Here is a 13,986-nt window from a genome sequence, read left to right on the forward strand (position 1 = left end):
CATCTTTACCTATGTATTTCATAGAAACTTTGATTATGTTAAACTTGGAATGTATTAAGAAATGTTAGCAAACTATTTCTTATTGCCTTTCTGTGTTCTGTTTTTATAAGATTTATATTAATAACCATTTATACTTTAATTACTTGCTTCATTAAAAAACTAGAGTGTATTTTCAATAAAGTAAAATAAACTCTAGACAGGTGTCTGTGTGTTTGAGAAAGAGTTGCAAAGCAATATTGAACCCTATATAAAATAAAGGTACTGATAAACAGGTGGTTCAAAGAACTTAACTGTTTGACAGGTCTGAAAACTAATTGCTGAAAGCTTTCCAAGAGAAAAGATACATCTTTCTTTTGGCTAGTAAAAGCTTAGTTTCAGACACGGGCAAAAGCTTGTTACAAGACGTCCTGCAAGATACACCAACGCTAAAAGAAGGAAGCAACTTAGAGATGTGGCAAAGAAATATGCACATCCTACTCCTGCAGTGCACTGAGCAGCAGTGGCTAAGTACCAGCAAGATCGCCCTGAGGTGCACAGAGCGGCAGAGTTTCTCTATGAGCAAAGCAATCCTGGAAGAGAAGTAGAGACACGCTCACTTCCATGGAAGGTCAAGGCTCACTCAGGCATGGCATATGATCCTCTGCTACCTTCAAGCTGCCTCTTAACCTCATCCATGCAGAAACACCCCTGTTCAGCATCTCAAAACAAAGCAACATGGCCCAAGTGCTGTGGAAGTGTAAGCTCATTGTTTGGGATGAGAGCACCATGGCACACAAGGGGCGTTTGAGGCACTGAGCATAACCCTAAAAGATGTCAGGGGTGACGAGAGAGGGATGGGGGAGTCACCATGCTGCTGGCTGGAGACTCTGCCAGTAGTCTGAAGGGGAACTTGAGCTGACAAGTTTACAGCGTGTGTCAAGGCATCGTATCTGTGGTCCTTTGTCAGGAAACTTTCACTAAGAAAGAACATGAGGGTCCACTTGAGAGGTGAGGTGTCCGCTGGGGAATTCTCTGAACTCTTACTAAAAATATGGGATGGGGCATATCCCGAGTCCAAGGGAAAGGTGACCATCCCTGCAGGCCTGGGCACAGTAGTGACCTAACAGCCACGTTATACCCTGAATCGCCACTATCACGGAGAAGTCCATGGACTGGCTCTGCGAGCATGCCATTCTGACCCCCAAGAATGACAAGGCTGCCGTCATTAATAAAACACAACTCCCTCGAAGGGGCAGAAATGGAGTACAGATCTGCGGACTCGGTGGTGCAAATGGATGATGCAGTTCATTATTTATTTTATTCATTTATTTATTTGTTTGTTTGTTTAAATTTGTATTCCGCCCTCCCCGTACCAGCAAGCTCAGGGCGGATCACATTTATAGACATTAAAATTACAAACATAATTTAAAACATAATAAATACAATATAAATATTTAAAAACAAACAAGCAGCACAAACAGTTCATTAATCCATTTCCAACGGTCATTGAAAAATAATTAAAGAAGAAGGAGACTTCTTTTGGGGAGGTGGATGTTCTAATAGGAGGGCCCCATTCTACCCTATTTCGGCTGGCGGGGGCCCTACCCAGCATCAAGCAAACACCTGACGGAACAGCTCTGTCTTACAGGCCTGGCAGAATGATAACAAATCCCGCTGGGCCCTTGTCTCATTAGACAGAGCGTTCCACCAGGTTGGAGCTTGGACCGAAAAGGCTCTGGCTCTGGTCGACACTAGGCGGGCCAGGGATCATTAGTAGCTGTTTATCACTAGATCAAAGGGTCCTCTGGGGCACATATGGGGAGAGGCAGTCCCGAAGATACCCTGTGGACTTCCTCAACATGCTCAATCCTCCTTGTTTCCCTGCCCATAAGCTTCTCCTCAAAGTGGGGGCTCCAGTGATGCTGCTCTGGAACCTCAACCCTCCCCAACTCTGCAATGGCACCAGACTGTGAGTGAAAGCCCTCCACAGGAGCATCATCAAGGCCACATTGTTCATCGGCAGTGCTCGGGGGGAGTTGGTGTTCAGACCACACATACCACTCATCCCATCAGATAACCCCTTCAAGTTCAAGTTCCCCCTCAAAGTCTGCTTTGCTATGATGATCAACAAGTCCCAGGGGCAGACACTGAAGGTGGCAGGAATTGACTTGAGGCAGGACTGCTTCTCACATGGCCTGTTGCAGAGTGAGCTCACCCAGAAAATACAAAGAGCCCTTAGGAAAATGCAATCAACAATTATCCCAAATTCATATATTTAAGGTGCTAAAAGTGCTCAGTGCGAATAAGTCCATCATATGAATTGTTCCATCATACAAATTGTCATATAACAAATATCAGCGATGGTATGAAATCACAAATTTCCTTTAGACATCAACGATGGTATACAAGTCACAAAATTTCTACAAGCAGTACATGTAAACAATACATAAGGAGCTTGGAAGCCCTAATAGTCCAATTATATAAAACCAAAATTTCCACAAAAATGTAGCATCCAGGTTATAGAAGTCTTCTCTTGAGTAATGTGCGCTGCCTATGGGGTTCGTCAGCGTGCAAGAAGTCCAGTCCCGTTTTGCCCCAAAGGCTTCTTCATAGGCAAGATATCAAGTAACAGTCAATCTCATTCCACCATTGCAATTCCTTCCAGTCAATCTAGTGTCGTCACTAGATTTACATGTACTGCTTGTAGAAATTTTGTGACTTGTATACCACCTTTGATGTCTAAAGGAAATATCATACCATTGCTGATATTTGTTATATGACAATTTGTATGATGGAACAATTCATATGATGGACTTATTCGCACTGAGCACTTTTAGCACCTTAAATATATGAATTTGGGATAATTGTTGATTGCATTTTCCTAAGGGCTCTTTGTATTTTCTGCTTGTTTGGTGCCCTTGTGACAGTTCTTTTGTTACCTTTGGAGTGAGCTCACCCAGAAGCCTGGTAATCCTAGCACCTGAGAGGAAAATCACCAATGTGGTCTACAAAGAGGTCCTTCAGTAGAAAAAAAACCCAGTTGTATGTGTTTTTCATTTTATTTATTGCACTACAATCTTTTCCTTTTAAAATCTCTTTAATAAATGTTACACTTTGAAATTCACTTCATCAGTTTTCGGCATCAACACACTTCGCTCTATTCAAACACCTCTGCGAAGCTCAGGTACTATGTTATTATACTACAACACCAACTTTAAAAAAAAAAACCATAAACCAAAAAATGTTACATGCCCATAAGTATTATAACTGGACTTACAGTAGTTAAATACCATAACGAAACACAGGCATCAAGCTAGTCTACATATATAAAGATAAGTGTCCTGACTGGCTCATTGACACCCAGCCCAAACCCCTGGACCTAGAAACATGAAATTTGGAGAGAACATTCCTTTCATGATTCCACTAAGAAGGGATTTTAAGAAATTCGCCCCCTAAGGGGGTAAAAACGGCTAAAATGTGTTTTCTCAAAGGGATACAGCTTCCCTGTGTGGCTGGCAGGCTGCTGCCTGCTTGTAACCCCGCCCACTGCCAGTTAGGCTACTCTTTCTTGATTGTGCCAGCCTTTCAAGGTCATTTGCATATGTGGGCTGATTGGGGGTCACAACATTCCACACCTCATTCCCTTAACATGCTTTACTTTATTCAAACACCTTTATGAAGCTTGCGTACTATGCTATTATACTACAAAACCAACTTTAAAAAAACCTACAAACCAAAAAATGTTACATACCCATAAGTATTATAACTGGATTTAAAGTAGTTAAATACTGTAGCAAACCATGAGTATCAAGCTGGTTTAGTTATATCCAGCTTTTCTCTAAAGTTAGGACTCCAAGTGGCTTTGAATATTGTTCTCCCTGCCTCCATGTCCTCTCAACAACCCAGTGAAGTAACTCAGGCTAAGAGTCTATGAGAAGCTCAAAGCTCACCCAGTGAGCTTCTGTGCTAGATTCAAACCTGGGTCTTCCAGAATCCTTCTCTGACACTCTATCCACTGCACCACATCAGCTCTCATGTGAGTGAAAAATGCTAACACAAACACAACATAACATATTATACCTAACATAATGTATTTCACAAACCAACTACAGAACACAACATAACATATTATACCTAACATAATGTATTTCACAAACCAACTACAGAAAGAAACAAAGAGATATTATAATAACTCATAAAATGCATAAGGAAACATGACTTACTATTCTAAAACGTTATAAGAAACAACTTAACTTATCTGGTATATAGACAAGAGACAGCCATTTCAGTGACAGTCCTGTGATTATGGAACAGCTCTCCCAAGGGGGTATGCCTGGCTCCTTTACTATCGATCTTTAGAAGGCAGCGGAAAACATTTTTATTTAGGACTGTTTTTAATTAACTTTGTTTTTATGTTACTGGTAATCCTAAAGTGTGCTGTTAAACTTTGTTTTTATCTGTGATTTTTTGAATTTATATTGTAAGCCACCTTGAGATCTTGCATGGTAGAAGGGCGGCGAGCAGATGTTTTAAATAAATAAATAACTTAACACTGAACATTATTTCTCTGAAACCTTAGGTAATATATTAATTTAGTTAATAAGATTATTCCTCACATAGTGTAACCAGTCACCCTCTGAGGGAAGTTTCATTTTGCTGTGACTGCCAATTTAGTACTGCTAAGAAAGCTCTGGAGCACTTCTACATCTGAAAAGGCAATCCACCCTTTTACAAAACCTAATTGAATAATGTTTTGGATCATGAGGTATATTATAACCTGACGTTTCATTAACATACTGAATTACAAATTTCCAAAATGGTTGAATTTTTGAGCGTAACCAAAAAATTATGTTAAAAATCAACCTCTGATAAGGCACACCTTCAACATTGAACTTGAATATTTCTATATATACTGGCTAATTTATATAGGGTGAGATACCATTTAAATAAACTGTTAAAGGAACTTTCTTTTAAACTTGTAGAAATGAATCTATGAAACACAATTACAAAACTTCCTCCAGTCCCCTGAATCAATATTGATCTGTATCTCCCTATTCAATTTACGTAATTTAAAGAAGCCCATTTTAAGTTTAGTAACAAGGGATAGATTTCAGAAACTAAATCTCTAGGAAGCTGATCAGTGCTAATTATAAGCTCAAAGGCTGTTTTTACTCTTAAACCACATAATTCCTCAACTATGCGTTGGCCAAATGTCTGATCTAGAAAAAAAGGACATTTCTGAGTGTGGAATATTTCCATTTCTAGAAATTGAAATCCAAACTTTCTAATACAACAAGATATTGAACATGTTTACTAGGTCCGACTAACATCTATGAAGCTTACTTCCTGGTGAGAGGTTTTAGGACTGCTGCCTTAATGTTGTTTGTATGTTTGCGTATGGATTTATAAACGTTTTCAATTTTTCTAAAGCTGTGCATTGGTGGCTATTTCTTCCATTTGCTCTACATTGTATCTGTACTGTTGCTTCCGAAATTTATACCTTTTGACTTCTTTTGAGTTTTGAATGTCCACAGCAAATACTGGAGGTGCTTCCCACCAGAAACAAATCATAAATATTACCTTAACTCCTAATGCAAACTAAGTAAACCATGGAAGGAACCATTGGCATAATGAATAGTGCTGTCTTGCAGTAAAATTTTATAGCCCGTTTTTCTAAGGTACACAAGAATAACCATTTTTGCTGGAATAATGGTAGATAATAGTACATTAAATTGCTAGTCAGACCATTAGTAACGGAAATATATTACTGGAAATGTATTCCATTCTGGGTTGTTGGCTTTTTTTAAGGCCTCACAAAGACTCTCACGGCAGTGGTCCCAATTTAGAAAAATAACTATTTATAGGACTGACAGCTTGTTCTCAGAGATAAATTGGTTGATAAAAACTCATCTGTGCATCGCTTTTTCATTTGCATATCAATAGGAAGCAAATATTCTTGAGCTAGCTTGTTTTCAACACTACACTTCTGTTACTATAACACAAAGGTTTAAAATAAGTTAGGCTTTTGCAGTAAAACTACATTTAGAAAGTATAAATAGTATTGTTAGAGGTTTCCGCTAAATCTGAGATTGAAATTCATCTGACATAAAGTTCTCTTATAGGAATTAAGTTCTATAAGACCAACTGATACTTTGGAAAGCATCTTGCTCTTGAATAGCCAACAAGATTTTAGGTGGTGTTGTAAATACAGCTAAAAGCATGAGAATATTCTTTAAATGAGGAGCCACAAATACTATCAGGGTAGGATGTTTGCCATATTATTGTGTAATGCTGTCATGTCACAGAATTGGAGCTGCCAACCCTAAGTTGGGAAATTCCTGGGGATCTGGGGGTGGAGCCTGGAGAGGGTGGTGTTTGGAGAGATGACAGAACTCAGCAGGATATAATGCCATGGAATCTTTCCTCGAAAGCAGCCATTTTCTCCACGGGAACTGTTCTCTGTCAGCTGAAGATCTGATGTAATTTTGGGAAATCTCTAGGTACCACCTGGAGGTTGGCAGCCCTACATAGAATGCAGCTGAAAATGGATATTACTACCCATTTTCAACAGCAAACTTACCCAAAACTCATTAGTGTACTGTTCCCTTATTACAATGTCAATGCCAGCAATGTATTTTGCAGACGGGTTTAGCTACTTTAAGGTTCTCATACAGCTTGCTTACACAATGAATATTCTTTCCGGTAACTCTACCAGAACTGATATGCTGGCTGATTTTGACTAGCCAGACAGATGCCAGGACATTTTTTTAAAAAAATCCCTGCAAAAATCTCTGCTTCTTCCAAAGGAGACCATCCTACTATATAAAAAGGCTAAGCATATTCAAGACAACTCACTTCCTACCCTGGTGCGCCACCAGAGGGCGCTGCTGTGGAGGAAAGCCCTGAAGAGGCAGCCAGACCTCCAGAGAGTGTGCCATGGTGGGAAGCCCAGGCCAGGATCAGAGCAGGTAACGATGCCCACCCACCCCCACATTCACTCAGCTGGGATCAGGAATGGAGCAGGTGGCAATGCTCGGCCCCCCTTTACCCAGCTGGGATCAGGAGCATAACAGGTGGCAGTGCCTGCCCTCTGCCTTCACCCAGCTGGAATTAGGAGGGAAGCAGGTGGCAATGCCCACCCCCCACCTTTACCCTGCTGGGATCAGGAGCAAAGCAGGTGACAATGCTCATCCCCCGCCTTTGCCCAGGTGGGCTCAGGAGCAGAACAGGTGGCAATGCCTGCTCCCTGCTTTCACCCAGCTGGGATCAAGAGCAGAGAAGGGGCAATGCCTGCCCACTGCCTTCACCCAGCTGGGATCAGGAGCTGAGTGGGTAGCAACGCCCACCCCCACCATCACTCAGCTGGTATCAGGAGCGGAGTAGTTGGCAATGCTCACCCCCCCCCCCCCGCCATCACCCAGCTGGTATCAGGAGCGGATCTGGTAGAAATGCCCATCCCCTTGTCATCCAGCTCAAATCAGGAGCAAAGCAAGTGGCAGTGCCTATTTCTCCCCTTCACCCGGCCGAGATCAGCAGCGGAGCAGGTGGCAATGTTCACACCTTGTCATCACCCAGGTGAGATCAGGAGTGGCAAAACAACAAGAGTGATTGTGAACACTAACTAAGCAAACACAATTAATACATATACTCATATATCCACTTCTTAAGAATTTTCACAAGCATATTATTTAATCACTTAAAGAGACATATACTCAAAAACATCAACAGCTTCCGAGACCTATACACACAAGAAAACACTCAAGAATGTACAACAGTGCTGGTGCATAAATACAATAATTAATTTAGATAATCCTGTAAACTCTAAATTCAATATTACAACAGCCCGAATAAGGCGAATAGACATAAATTCATTCTATGAAGGCAATATGCCAGCAATGACCATTCAAAAGTCGTGCACCAAAGTGCTGAGTTCATAGAAAGTCCAATGTATTGTACAGTTCAAAGGTGCTGCAAAGGGCATAAGAGGAATGTCCAATCAAAGCTGATATATGAGTGGATAGCAGATAGTGGATGAGTGGATATATGAGTATATGTCTTAACTGTGTTTGCTTAGTTAGTGTTCACGATCACTCTTGTTATTTTGCTACTCTCGTGATACTCTCTGTTTGGGATCAGGAGTGGAGCAGGTGGCAATGCCCGCCCCCTTCACCCAGCCAGGATCAGACGCAGAGCAGGAAGAAATGCCCGTCCCCCCTTCATCCAGCTGGGATGAGAAATGGAGCAGATGGCAATGCCCGCTCCCTTTACCCAGCCAGGATTAGGTGAGAAACAGGTGACAATGCCTGCCCCTTTCACCCGGTCGGGATTAGGAGTGCAGCATGAGGCAATACCCACCCCCAACTTCACCCAACTTCATCGTTTGCAGAAAACCAGGAGAGTGGGGACTCTCCTGACCTCTTCTGGCAGGCCATTCCACAGGGTAGGAATGACCACAGAGAAAACCTGTGTACGAGTTGCTGTTGATTTCACCGATGTGCAGGTTGGCACCTGCAGGAGAACTTGTTTGGAAGAGCAAAGTTGCCGTGGAGAAGCATAGGGAGGAAGGCGGTCCCGTAAGTATGCTGGACCAAGGCCATGAAGAGCTGTGTAAGTGATAACCAATACCTTGAACTGAGCACAGTAACTAATGGATAGCCAATAGAGTGACTGCAGGATGGGTGTGATGTTCATGCTCCTGTTTGCTCCTGATAACAGTCAAGCCGCAGCGTTTTGTGTCAATTGGAGTCTCCTAGTTAGTTTAGATTGGAGACCTATGTATAGCACGTTACAATAGTCAAGTCTTGATGTTACCATAGCATGGATCCAGGTGGCCAGGTCGGCCATGCCGATATAAGAAGCAATCTTCAGGCTAGGGAGAGATTGTACCAGAAAGCATTTTTTGTGGCTGCCTTAACTTATAAATGCAGTTAGAGCTATCTAGAAATATGTTCCTGGCCATTTTACACATGACTATTTTCCTGCACAAACATTACTTTTATAATGGGAAAAAGTGATTATACTGCACATGTACTGCCATAAATGCACTGCTGTGGCAGGGTCACAGTGTTCACGTGTGGAGTGCTCAGAGGGGCCTGCACCTCAGAGCTCTCAGGGCCTGAGAAAACTTCCTCATCATTCAAAGTTTACCCCAGTAGAACTGGGGCAGACCTTCAGAATTATTTTGGTCATGTTAAAAAAAGGTTTTACAAGGCTTTTGTTTTTGAATTTTGCTTTGGATCAACACAGCTACCTGCAATCTCTGTATTCTGTTAAACCGTGATCCTGAACATGGCTAAACTCTCAAAAATCTATGCCTAGGAATGTAGCCTTAATTCTCCAAAGACCCAAAGTTTGCCAATTTGCTAATAAACTCAGGATTACAGGGAAACTGTCTAATTTTACATATCATCATACAATCCTAAAGATGTCTATTCACAAGTGAGTCTCTTTGATTTCAGTAAGTAAACATGATTATACTGTATACATTAAATGAAGCCTAATCCCATGCATTTGCATCCAAAAGTAAAATCCACTGCATCCCCCCCACCCCATCCCTCGCATCCCAGGAAGTTATCATAGGAAGTGGAGCTCTGCTAGATCAGACCAGTGGTCCATATAGTCCAGCATCTTATTCACATAGTGGCCAACCAGTTGCCCTGAAGGACCAACAAAACAGAACAGAGAGGCCAAGGAGTTCTCCTGATCTTGCCTCCTAGCTTTGGGTTTCAGATGTTTACTGTCTCTGAATGTCAAGGTTCCCTTTACTTACCATAGCTGGTAGCTACTTATAGACCGATTCCTTATGAATCTAACCCTTTTTAAAGCAAACCATGCTCATAAACTCACCAATTTACTCACTGAGTAAAGAAGGATTTCCTTTCTGACTGTCCTGTACCTATTGCCCATCAACTTCATTGGGTGTCCCTGAGTTCTAGTTTTATGGGACAGAAAAAGAATCAAGAGTAAATTCTCAGAACAAGTGTGATAAGCAGAGTCTGACACACACATTACAGGAAAGGGAAAATTTTCAGCAAGAGCAGACTAGGTCAAAATGGCCCTAGAAAGTGCCCCTCTGCTCCCATATAAGTTTCTGGGGCTGGGTAAGATTGCCAACTGCCTGGAGAAACATGTCCTGTTCCTTAAACAGAAGCTTAATGTAACTTGATAATATCCCATTATTTATCTCCATACCATGAAAAGCATCAGCTACCAATTGCTATATATTAAGCTTCTATTAAAGGGCCAGGACATTTTTCTTCCATCCTACTGCAACCCTATGGTTGAGTTTTACAGTTGTCACATGTGTGCAACCAGCATGATATAGAGATTGGAGTATCAGACTCAGACCAAATATTCTGCCATGTAAGCTTATTGGGTGAACTTGGGCCAGCCACACAGTCTCAGCCTAACCTACCCCACAAAGTTATTGTGAGCATAAAATGGAGGTGGCAAAACTAATGTCAGCTGATTTGGGCCCCCACTGGGGAGAATGGCAGGGTATAATTAGACTTTCTCAGCAGTCAGTGCACAACATGTCCAGGCCAGGAGTAGCAGCAAGACATTGTTTGCTCAGGCTGGGCCTGGAGGCTGACACCACACGAGCTTGCCTGGTTTGGGCACGGAGGTAACCACCCCATGGCGTGCCCAGTAGTGGCCACCTACGGTTGCTAACATGCCTGGGGGGGACGGCCTGACCTGAAACAGGTGCGGCACTATATAGCATCCCGTTAAGCCTCTATTAAGAACAGGGCTTCCCCCCCCCCCCCACTCCAAGCAGTTAGCAATTCAGTTACCGCACAACTTCCTTGTGGTGGGCTTGACGGCAGCGGCGCTATTTCTGAAAAAGCCCCCCTATACGGATGCGGGGAGAAGAACAACCACCATCTCCGAAGATACATATTTCTAAACGAAGCATCTTCTCTCACCCGCTCCGACAGGGCCCACGTCCTTACTCCCCACACAGCCGAGTTCCGGGAGCGCTTCTCCTCTCCATATCAACTCACCTTCTTGGACCGGCCGCCATGGAAAACCTCCACTGCGCCGGCCAACAACCGCTCTTCCTATTGGCTCGGCGTCGCCCCCCTGTCAGCACAGCGGAAATTAAGATGGCGGCCCTGGCGACTGGTGGGCCGGTGCGGAGCGAAGGGGTTCCTACGAGTTTCCAACGGAAAGGAGCTGCAGGCGGAGGCGGCCGCTTGGCCGTTCTGCCGGGCACCCGACCGTCGTTGCGACGCGGGCAGCTCCTGCTTTCCAGTGGGATCCCTTCCCTGGACAGTGTTCTAGGTTGGTGCCGGCAGCGCTACAGAATATCTTCCAGGCGCATTTTCTTTCCGCGGGCATGGCGGCATCGGTGGCGGCCGTATCTCTAGACATTTTGCGTGGGAAGGGGCTGAGTCGCTGCTTCTTCTTTAGGATGTGCCGCCTGTCTGCACGAGTTGGCGCTGAGGTCGGCCTCCGTGGAGGAAACAGAGAGGGCATGCCTCTGTTCCTCCGGCGTCTCGTGGGAATGGGTTGAAGAATCCGTTCCTGAGCCGCCGTACCTTCTGTAGGCCCGCCACAGCAAGCGTCCGGCGCTCAAAGACAGACGAGCCTGCGTGTGTCGGTGTTATGATGCGTGCAGTGCCTTGTGTTCCTCTGAGGAAGGGAGGCGACTCTTATAAAAAGGGATCCCCTTTGCAGTGGTTGTCTCCAGGCTTTCTGCAGGTCCCTTGGTCGCGCTCCTGTCTCAGCGCACTCGGTATTAGCGCTACCAAGCCTGCTCGTATTAAAAAATACGAGCAGACTGGTGTAGTAATTCTGCATACGGCTTTGCATAGTTTAATTTTCTTTTTAACACAGAATGCCTCGGGGAATATAGAAATAAAGTGGCAGGATAAGAATGGACAAAGCTGTTGAAGTAAACATCTGGCACGTGTTGAAAGCCACGTGACTACTTACGCGCTCAGTACCTTCACAGGTGGGAATGGTTTGGGGCGCTTTGGCTTAGACTTGTGGATGCCGCTTCATAGCTGAAGCCGCTGTACAAAGATTAAACCTGAGTTAGACTATTGAGCTATCCTAGTAGCTGGTGCCCTGATAACACTTCTTCAGGATCTCAAACGCTAATGCATCTTTAAACCAGTTTTATGATGTAAGTGCATAACTGATCGAAATGCTACTTTGTCTATTTTTTTGCTAGTCTGCCTAAGGTATCTGATTATTTTCTCATTATTACCATGATCTTTACTATACAGAGCTTCAGTACCCACATTTCTTGTGAATTTTCAGTTCTGGTATAAAATATCTGGAAACCTTGGTATGCAATCCTAAAATATAAATGTCCAACAGTGTTATGTGTTTTAAAAATTAGAATATCAGACACTTATCTTTTCAGATATGAGTATAAAATACAATTTAATGCATACCTGTAGTTAGAAATTCCTCTATGTATTCTGGACAGTTGTTTCATCATCTAGTGATATCTGTGCTTTATTCAATATGTGACGCAGTCCAATCCTATACCATTTCTTGGAAGTAAGGTCAACTTGCTTCTAAGTTTAGAATTGTTGTCTAAAGAAGAAGTAAGAGAGGCTTTCAATGATACTTTTGTAAGGTTGGGGTGTTTTTTTTGCTAATTTCCCTTAGTTCTGCTTTTGCACTTTGCAGTAATGTTTGCTTTGAACATTTATTTTTTATTTTTCTGCAATGTAGGCTTTAAATATAGTATTTTATATACTTTGTATATTATGTCCTTTGGTGGTAGCTATTATATATAGAATATACAAGTTATTGTTATAGTCAAACACATTTCATATACTTGAAATGCAGCCTTTGTCTGTTAGTTCCCTTTTTTTTTGGCTTAGCAAAAAAAAATCTGCTGACAGTGGTTTAAATAGGACTCTATTTTACTTTGAGAAACCTACTGTTTTTTAAAAACCCACAAATTGGCAATCAGCAGTGGTCTCAATGTTGTACTGAAGTCTGTATCTGAAATGCATCCCATAACTATAAAATCCATCACCCATTATTTCTCTGCAGAGTAATTCAGCCATAAGAATATAATAAGCATATGTAAACAAAAATAACAAGTGGTTAAATGTAGACGGGTACAAACTGAAAAAAAAACAAACCACTTGATTCGTGGTTTGTTGCTGTTCCACAAACCATGAATATCCACAAACTTTTACCAGTCCACAAATTGGTTTGTAGTTCGTGGAATTCAAATGCCTGGCACCGGCTTCTGAAGCCAGTGCGGGGTATTGAAACTGACAGCCCCCTTCTCCTGTCGCCCCGAAGCGGCATGAGAAGTCTGTCAGTTTCAAATCACCCCACGCAGGCTTCATCTGATCAGGTGAAGCAGGCACGGGGCATGTGAAACTGACAGCCCTGTTCTCCTGTCACCCGTGCGGCAGGAGAACTGGGCTGTCAGCATCACTCAACCCGCGCTGGGTTCAGCTGGTGGGCTGAAGCCGGTGCGGGGTGAGTGATGCTGACAGCGCAGGGTGAGTGAAACTGACAGCCCTGTTCTCCAGTCCCCCGAGTAGCAGGAGAACAGGGCTGTCAGTTTCACTCACCCGGCGCTGGGTTCAGCCAGGGTGGCAGGAGAATGGGAACTATAAGCTTCACTCACCCCGCGCCGGCCTCAGCCCATGGGCTGAATCTGGTACAGGGTCTGTCAAACTGACAGCTCTCGTTCTCCTGCTGCCCGGGGTGGAAGGAGAATGGGGGCTGACAGCTTCACTCACTCTGCGCCAGTCTCAGCCCATGGGCTGAATCCGGCGTAGGGTCTGTCAAACTGACATCCCCTGTTCTCCTGCCACCCAGAGCGGCAGGAAAACGGGAGCTGTCAGCTTCACTCACCCCGCGCTGGTCTCAGCCCATGGGCTGAACCCAGTGCGGGGTCTGTCAAACTGACAGCCCCTGTTCTCCTTCAACCCAGGGTGGCAGGAGAACGGACCCCATGCTGGGTTCAGCGCATGGGCTGAAGCCGGTGTGGGGTGAGTGATGCTGACAGTGCGGGGTGAGTGA

General features: G+C 43.6%; 2 protein-coding genes across 2 annotated transcripts in view; one reads left to right on the forward strand and one right to left on the reverse strand.

Annotated features, from left to right (window-relative positions):
- Nucleotides 1-10,867, reverse strand: part of IMMP1L (inner mitochondrial membrane peptidase subunit 1) — a 98,995-nt gene extending 88,128 nt beyond the window's left edge. The window contains exon 1 of the mRNA XM_054971432.1: nucleotides 10,773-10,867. The gene's annotated coding sequence lies outside the window, so the exon portion shown is untranslated. The remainder of the gene's footprint in view (nucleotides 1-10,772) is intronic.
- A 199-nt stretch (nucleotides 10,868-11,066) lies between these two features.
- The window catches only part of ELP4 (elongator acetyltransferase complex subunit 4), a 371,722-nt gene continuing 368,802 nt past the window's right edge, over nucleotides 11,067-13,986 (forward strand). Inside the window, exon 1 of the mRNA XM_054971431.1 lies at nucleotides 11,067-11,262. Within this exon, the coding sequence (XP_054827406.1) occupies nucleotides 11,085-11,262 (178 nt within the window). The 5' untranslated portion in view covers nucleotides 11,067-11,084. The remainder of the gene's footprint in view (nucleotides 11,263-13,986) is intronic.

Source organism: Eublepharis macularius, chromosome 2 (genome assembly GCF_028583425.1).
Source record: "Eublepharis macularius isolate TG4126 chromosome 2, MPM_Emac_v1.0, whole genome shotgun sequence".
Taxonomy (NCBI): domain Eukaryota; kingdom Metazoa; phylum Chordata; class Lepidosauria; order Squamata; family Eublepharidae; genus Eublepharis; species Eublepharis macularius.